Source organism: Condylura cristata, unplaced genomic scaffold, assembly GCF_000260355.1.
Source record: "Condylura cristata isolate star-nosed mole 26May11 unplaced genomic scaffold, ConCri1.0 scaffold00039, whole genome shotgun sequence".
Lineage (NCBI taxonomy): Eukaryota > Metazoa > Chordata > Mammalia > Eulipotyphla > Talpidae > Condylura > Condylura cristata.
The window spans coordinates 5,668,111-5,676,728 of record NW_004567140.1 but is presented as its reverse complement, the minus strand read 5'-3'; the positions used below and the strand labels follow the sequence as shown (position 1 = coordinate 5,676,728).

The window sequence follows — 8,618 nt, the reverse complement described above, 5'->3', positions numbered from 1 at the left end:
AGACGCGGCTCAGGTGGGCCTTGAGGTGGCTCACGCTCCAGCTGCGGTCGCCGCTCAGCTCCAGGTCGCGGTGGCGCTGGTTGGGGCTCTTCACCAGGAGTGTGACCGGCTCGGGCTCCGGCTCCATGTCGGCGGCGTCCGCTGTCCGCTGCGCTCCGAGGTGCCAGGCAGTCGGCGTCGCAGCCGCCCAAAACCCCCGCAACGGCGGTTCCAGTCTCTGGGGCGCGCGCCCCCTCCTCGGGAGCCTTTTATGGGCGCCCCGCGCCTGAGCGCTGCGGACAGAGCCCTCTGTGGCTGCTGCCCATTGGCTGAGGGGCAGGCACTGCCCCAACGTGGCCCAATCAGCGCCGGATCTGTAGCCGGGGAGGCGGGCCGAGCTCGTGAGCGCGGGCTGATGCAACCCGTCGCGGTTGCGTCACCCCGAGTCCCGGCTGCGGCCCGGGAGCCTACATTCGGCGGCCATGTTTGGGTGTGCGGCGACCTCGCGGCCGCCGCGGCCCAGAGGAACTTGGGTCGCGCGTAGCAATCCCGAGCTCGGGTTGCACAAGGCACCCTGGAGGGGCCAGCGCGGCACGCGCTCGGCTTGGCAGGCCCTGCAAATTGTTTCCTCACAAAACACACCCCCACCCCTTTTGACCCCCTATGCTAAGACACACTTCTCTTTTTCCTTCCCTGGGGGGGTCCAGCTGCCCTGCAAGGGAGTCCCCCTTATTCCTACCCAGGCCTCAACTCAAAGAAGGGCCGGGCGACCCATACAGGGTCCCTACTGTAAAGGACAGTAACCTTCCCGAAAGGCCTCTCTGATGGAGACACTGCCTCCCTCCCCTCTGTAGGAAAAACAGAGCTTGAGATATAAAGCTGACTTTGTGCAGGCCCCATCCTTGTCCCCATCTGTTGATGTGTACTGGTTTGCTGACAAATTTATTGTCTCACAGTTCTAGCAGCTAGAAGTCAGATGAAGATGTTGGACAAAGTTGGTTCCTCCTGAGTTTTGTGGGGGAGAATCTGCTCTCTTTCCCAGCTTCTGCTGGGTTGTTGGCCATCTGGCAGCCCCGTGTCACCCCATCAGTGTCATCATGGCCACGTGGCATCCTCCTGTGCTACATGTGCCTGTCTCCGTGTCTCAATGGCCCTCATGAAAAAAGGCATCAGTCATACGGAATTAGACTCCAAATAATCTTAACTTGATCATCTGCAAAGACCCTACTTGCAAATATGGGGGTTTCATAGATATTGGGGGTTAGGACTTCAACATCATTTTGGAGGACATAGTTTGACCCATTGCACCTTTCATGTATCATAGAACATGGGTGGTTTCGGCTGTCTTTATACCAAGAAGGGAGGTGAAAGGATTTGGTGGTAAGCTTTCCCGGTGCTTGCCCTTGTATGAGAGGGTTTTGTCTGTGAAGGAAGGTTCTGTCTCTTTCCATCCGTGCTGGTTTCAGGACCGCGGGGTCTGGGCAGTCATGCAGGGCCCTGTCTTGGTTACTGCTCTGCTGTTACTGCCTGAAACTCCGCACATATTTTGAACACGAGTCTGTGCATTTTTGCTTTGCCCTCACCCTACAAATTATGTAGCTGGTCCTGCTTTTCGTGCATTGTGGTGGAAGCCAATGACGCTTATGGTTTGGTATAGTCTTACAACTAACTAGCTAGAAGCTAATCAATGGGGCAGTCTCCTGACCCCCTCATAGGCCAGATAAAACAAGCAGAGACCTTGGAGGGGCAGTGAGGCAGGCGATGCGAGCGTCTTGGGAACCTGAGTAAGTCATATCGCCTGCCTTCCTCCAGCCTGTAGCAGCAAGTCCCAGGGCCCTACAGGGCGTTGACATAGCATTAAGCAAGTAAAGGGGTTTTCTGTCAGTTTCTGTGATTCCCTCTTGAGTTACTGCCCAAAGATATAGATCTTTTTAAAGGACTTGGATGAATCTGCTTATAGTACATCTAGAAAAACATTGCTTTAAGTCAACAACTGTGCCAGGAATAGAAAGATAAACACAAAATGACCCCACTGTGACCTTACTTTGATAAAACAGCACAAAAATACAGGCAAAATGAAACCCACAAGGGGTGGGGTTGTGGCCAATCAAAAGTGATCATTGGTGTCCTGAGAGTGGACTCGCTCTGGGAAATGAACCAGATGTTGTGTTCCAAGATTCCAAAGTGTTCCGAACCAATTACACCAGATAAACACACAGCAAGATGCATAATAATAAATTTGTTGAGAATCAATAATAAAGACAGAATTTAAAAATATCAAAAGGAAAAAGGGAAAGCTGGAAGGAAACACCACTTAGACGATTAGCCTAAGTTTCAACAGAAACATTACAAGCATGAACTGAAAAGAGATATTCAGAGAACTTAAAGAAAAAGGCTTCATCCTACAATCTTTTCCCCAGCAAGATTAACAATCAAGATAAAGAGTAAGGAGCTTCACTGAAATGCAATAACTAAAAGATTTCTCAACACCAAGCTGCATAGGAAAGAAATCCTAAAGGTATTATTATAAAGCAACAAAACAACAAATATGGAGGCAAAACACCCCAATATTCCTTAACATGGAGGAGCAGGAAACTCCATGACAACCAGCCAGAGGCCAGGTGGTCTAAGAGGGCACAGAGATAGCCATTCAAATAATAACCTCAATAAAACCCTCAAAAAAAGAAGTCAAACAGAAGACGTGAAAATGGAACCTAACTGACAATACCAAAAGGGGGAAATAGCTCAGGTGTCCATCATGGGTGAGTGAGATAAGCAAATGTGGTCTGTCCATGCTGTGGAATATTACTCGGTCATAAAAAGGAATGAAACACTGACATGTGCTACGTGGTCACCCTTGCAAATCTGCTAAGTATACCAAGCCAGACTCCAAATGGACTCGATGTATACAAACAGTTCCAAATAGGTAAATTCCAGGTAGAAAGCTGATGAGTAGTTGTAAGGGTTCATGGGGAGTGATTGCTCTGGGCCCAGGATTTTCTTTCGGATGATGAAAATGTTGTGGAGCTAGGTAGTGACAAGGATCGATCATGTTGTAAATGTCATTGAACTGCACAAGGTAAAATAGTGATAGTGGTGAATTTTATGTTTTTTACCACTATAAAAAACATAGCCTATTTGATTTCCTAGGTTCTGATAACTGCTATTTGCCAGCCTGTCTTGCAATGGTGGGAGGAACCCTGCTAAATAACTACCACCCTTTCAATTACCCCAAATAGGTTGGGGTTGAGCCAGATAGGTAAGTGACAGCTGCCTCACCTTATTTTTTATTTTAAAGATTCATTTATTTATTCACACAGAATGGGGTACAGGCCAGAAGTGCAGGGGGTGGGGAGCAGAACAGGCAGATGGACAAAGTACATTGCTGAGGAGAGCAGCAGGTGGGTCGGGAGAGGTCATGTCCGTCACCTGCAAAACGTGAGTCACCTCTGGGGCGGGAATCGAACTTGCACTGAAGCCACCACAGCTTGGCTTAGCTTTGTAGTGCAGGGCTCCAACCTGCTGTGCCACCAGGGAGGGCCCTGTCTCACCTTGGTATCCCCCTCATAAGTTAATTCATTCCTGCCTTTGCGGAGACTCGGGGTCAGACGCTCCAGGTCCCCAGCTCTCAGAGGCGGCCTCTCCGTTTGGCCCCAGGCAGAAGTGACTGAGGAGGGCCGTGTGCCATGTGCTCTTGGCTGCCTGGTGACTGAGCCCAAGTAACCCCAGAGGCCCACTTGTCCCCCATTTCAGACCCCTGTCCAGTCCTTCTGTCCAGTAGATATTCTGATTGCTGTCCAACATTTTACTTTAAAAAGAAAAGAAAAAAGCTGGAAGTTTTGTTGGGCCTTCTCACGGGCACAGAGTCGAGTCTTTTCTGTACCATATTTGTTCCTTTTTATTTCCCCCCCACCCCCCACCCCCAGCAAAATCCGCAGCTTCCCCAAACTGGTTTCATATTAGGTTTAGCGTGTGAGCAAAGATGCATGGACTACAGAAATAGCTGCGAGCCAGATTCTTGTTCAAATCATGGGACTTTCTGAGCTCCGTGAGTTGAATTTGCTTGTCAGCTTCCTTTCATTCAGCTGCGGGCTGTTCTTCCTGACATGCTCCAGAGCCAGTACTCCCCTCTTCTCTGACCTGGTCAGCTCCGCTGCAGCCCCCATCACTCACTCAGGTAATTGGAATTCACACCCCACCCCCACCCCCACCTTGATTCTTTGTGAACAGGCTCCACCCCTTTCCCTGCACCTGGCTCTACTCCCCGAATGAAGCCTTTTTGCAAGAGAGGACCCTTGGTTCTGCACAGGGATGTCACACCTTTCTCTTCTTCCCTCTGCCCTGGTTGGTGCTTCTTGGCTGGTGATATGCACCGTAGCAGGCTTTGCTCACCTAAAGACCCACCTGCCTGCAGGTACCAGCTCTCTTTGCACCCTTGGCCCATCCGAAGGATTCTAGCTTCTACTGCACTCTCACGGTGCTTGAACCTTTATCTCCACTCACCTTTATCTCGTCTCTGCTCTGCTCGCAATGCCCATTACTATGAGTCATTCATTATCCACTCATATAGTCACTCAACAAACATTGACTGAGCACCTCCTCTGTGCTGAGCCCAGTGCTGGGTGCTGGGGTACAAAGCTGAGTCAGACGTGGTCGCCAGCAGGACTGACCTGGCAAATAGTTGCTGCCTTCGCTATCTTCCAACTGCCCCCAGCCTGAGGCTTCCAGCTAACCCCTCATGCCAACAACTAAAAGCTTCATCCCAATGACCACCTTCTTGGGGCTCACAGTGAAAAGGGTGGGCACCCTAGATTTGGCTCAGAAAGCCTATGGCCTTTCAGACTTCAAAGTGCACAGACACCGGCCACAAACGCCCCTGCTCGTCGGGTCTCCCTCTCTCCCACTGAATATCCTTTCTGTCCTAATGCTACCTGCTTCTTAAGGCCTCTCAGCACTTGTAAGGAGTCACCGTCAGCCATTTCCATGGATTTTTTTCATCCTCCTTAACCCTTCCTGCCTAGGCTTTCGCCCTTCTTGCTCGACCAGCTCCATCCCTGGGAAACATGTCACCTGTATCTGTTTGCTTTCTGAGCCAGTGCTCGGGAGGCCTACGGGGGAAGGAGGCTGAGAGCCAAGTGCCCTTGGCTACCAGTCATTCACGACGTATGCCCCCATGCTGCTTGGCCAAACACCCCCTGGCCATTATTACTTCTGCCTCAGCTGTTCTCTTCCTTATACCTGAAGTCTCTCTTCTCAGACTTATAACTCGACGCAGGTCTCTATGACCCATCCCCACCTGTTCCAGAGACATTGCTCAATGAACATTCAGACTCTTCCGTTCCTGCGATTTCCAGCCCTCTTGCAGTGGGGTGGCCTTGTGACTTACTTGGCAAGTGGACTTGGAGTTGAAATAACGTGCCCCTCCTGGGCTGAAGCATTTGTAAGCGCGAGTTTGACCTACCAGGTCTGTCCTTCCTTCCTCAGTCAGCTGGAAGCTACTGGCTGAGGCCGTGACCTCACAAGACAGAAGTGGCTCTGCTCACAGACCAGTGGCCTTGGAGAGTTTTGGTCAGTACAAGAAAGAGTGTAAAGAGAAGTCATCTTGTTAACATAAGCACCGAACATTTAGAGGGTAGTTGTTACTGCAGCACAGCCCAGCCTTAGCCTGACTGATACACCTCAGACAACCAGGAGAATACTCCCCTGGGGTCTGCTTCTCCCTCAAGCTTCCTCCTGTTTTCCTCCCCTTCCTTTCCCTAGTTTTCCTCTCCATTGCTAGGCTACCCCTCCACAGATTCACTCCTCTATCCCTGGTCTCCGAACAAGCACTTGACCAAATTCTCTGCAAAGCTCCCGCTGGTGCCCAGAACACCAAGCTCAACCACCTTCCGAGTCCTTCAGTGCCTCTGCAGACAGCAGCCTCGGGGGCTACTCTGTGCTCCCCTTCCCTGTCCATCTGAAGCCCTCCGTCATCCGGGGCAACCTCCTGCCCTTCCTGGACTCTTTTTCAAGCTGCTTTGCTGACTGCCTCTTCCTTCTCTGAGTCCCTAAGTAGAGCCCTAGCAAGGCCCTGCCTGTTCCTACCTTTACCTGTTCCACTCACCATACTTACTCTGGGGGGACCTCTCCCCAGCTGTGGCTTTGAGTCCCCGTCCGTGACTATGAACCCAGAAAGATGATCTCTGCTGCCATGATCTCTGCGGCTACCAGTGGACATCCAATTCTGACCCGGGGGTGTCTCCCCACGCAAAGTGTCTAAAACGTGACCCACATCCGCTCTTTCCTCCAGCGGTGCACCTGTCGCTTTAGTACCTGCCTCCATAGCACAAGGGTCTGTCTTTGTGACAGTGCCCCAGGCTCAGCTTGGGGACTGGGTTGGCCACACATACTCAGGAATTCCCGGCTCTGAAAGGTCCTATTTCTCCACCCTTTCCTATACCTCCTCCCTCTTTCCTAGGTCCTCTGTTGTGCTTGTTCACTCGCCCTTTCAATTCTGCATCGCCCACTCCCTGCCCTCTCTCTCAAGGCTTCCACCACCGCCTGTCCAGTCAAGCTCCCTAACGCTCCTCTCCCCTTCACCCTCGATGGTGCTCCGGGGGCCTCCGAGTCAGTTCCGAGCGTAACAGCCTCATCCTTGGGACCATCCACCTTCCGCCTTCTCCAGTCTCCCTTCCCACGTGAACAGCCCTCATATGCCAGGAAAACTGGTTTATTTCCTGTTCCCCGAACTCACCCAGGGCTGCCCTCATTCTGACGCTAACGCAAGCCACTCCTGCCTCCCTCAATACCTTCTTCCAGCCCCAGCCCCGATTTTTGTCCATTAAACACTGCTCTCTCTAGAGAGACTGTCCTGGCCTTTCGTGTTTATTCTCTCTTTGTATCCTCAGAGCGTCTGGCTGTAACTCTCCACAGACCCACTTGTCTTCTCCTGTCTCGTGTTGCCTGTGTGGCTTACAGCTGTCTGGCCTCTCAGCCAGGTGGTCCTCCTCAAGGCTTTACCCACACGGTATTTTTAGAAACAGAATTTGTTGTGGTTCCCCTTTCAGGAAGCAACACTCACATCCTGCTTGCCTGTTCAGTCATAAGATTAACCCTCACTGCAAGCCCAGGGCTGGGTTTTCCTGGGCCCCCTTGCTGTGAAGACTTTTGAAATTGGTAGTGATTTTTTTTTCTGACGTCTTTAGCTATGCACAGTTATGGGAGAAAGTGTGCTTGGAGGCCTCTCTGCCAATCTGCCAAGGGAGTCTTCTGGAACATTCCAGCTGGTCTTATCCCTGTGAATCTCACCTCTCCCTCACTCTACAGGAGAGGCCTGGTAGGTGTGGAAAAGGGGGAAAGGGCATAAGGAGCGAGGCTACTGGGTGAGATACAGGCGACACTGTGTTTACAAAACCACAGCAAGTCTGGGCAGGAACTGAAGGAGGATTTGAAATCTGGAGGCTGAAATGCCCAGGGGAAAAGCCAGGACTCCCGAGGCAGTGGCTGCTGGGAGAGACAAGCAAGGAGTCTCTGCTTATTCCTGTGACAAGCCCCCCAACCTCTGTGTGTGTGTGTGTGTGTGTTTTGGGGGGAGGTTGGGTGGGAGGGGAATTACAGGAACAACACTTCCCCCCACGGAGACTCACTAATGTGAACATTTTATCATCCAAAGGCAGAGAGAGACAGCAGTGTGGGCTGGGCTGGAATCTTAGTCTATTGCTGCCTGCCGTAGGCCCAAAAATGACCCTGAGGCTTTCAGCCCTGCATCCCGTATCAGGGCTGGAGGGAGAGGTGGGCCACAGGGCGCAGGGGCTGAAGAAAGTGTCCTTCCTGTCCCCTTCACAACTTGATCAGCTTGTGTGAGCTCCAGCTTCAGCCACCCGCAGGCCTGTCCTGGTCCAGTTCTCTCATTTCACAGACTGAGGCCCAGAGAGGCTGAGAGGCTTGTCCAAGGTCACACAGCAATTACACAAATCCAGGTCCCTTGGAGGCCAGCCTTTGGCTCTTCCTACTCAACAACTCTAGTTCTCCGTTTGAAGCAAGGTCGCAAATACCCGGAGACTTTTACAAAGACCAAAGAAAATGGATTCTCTGGGAGTCTGGAACACAGAGAGGCAAAGAGAAAGCAAGTGACTCCTGTGAATGTTCACAGCAAGAGCTGGCAAGAGCTATCCGCCCAGTGCAAGCGCAGAGAAGTTAATCCAGGGCTCAGAAACAATGCCACCGTTCATTTATTTGAAGCTCAGCGGAGTTAGAAGCAGCGTGTTCCAAAAAAATAAGTTTTGTTTTTATTCATTTTGTTGTTTTTGACCTTACTGTTAACTCAAGGCCTTGTCATTGTTATTTTTGCAAAGTTATCATCATGGTTAAAAATTCAGTTCCCGGCCCTCCCTGGTGGCATAACACGCAGCACTGCAAGCTGGCTGCAGCCACTTCAGGGCGAGTTTGATCCCCACCCCGAGGTGACCCACATGGCGCTGCAGACCTCTCCTAACCCTCCCGCGGCTCCCCTCAGCAGTGTACTTCGTCACTCGGCCTGTTCTGCTCCCCACTCTGTCCCTGGTGAAGCCTCTCGCCGCCCCTGCACCTCTGGCCTGTACCCCAGTTCTGTATGCATACATAAATCAATCTTTAAAATTCAGTTCCCAACACGGTAAAAA

General features: G+C 51.5%; 1 protein-coding gene across 1 annotated transcript in view; it reads right to left on the bottom strand.

The window, feature by feature from the left end:
- The window catches only part of HERPUD1 (homocysteine-inducible, endoplasmic reticulum stress-inducible, ubiquitin-like domain member 1), a 10,718-nt gene extending 10,495 nt beyond the window's left edge, over positions 1 to 223 (bottom strand). The window contains exon 1 of the mRNA XM_004693545.2: positions 5 to 223. Coding sequence (XP_004693602.1) covers positions 5 to 127 — 123 coding nt within the window. The 5' untranslated portion in view covers positions 128 to 223. The remainder of the gene's footprint in view (positions 1 to 4) is intronic.
- Between the last annotated feature and the right edge of the window lie 8,395 nt (positions 224 to 8,618).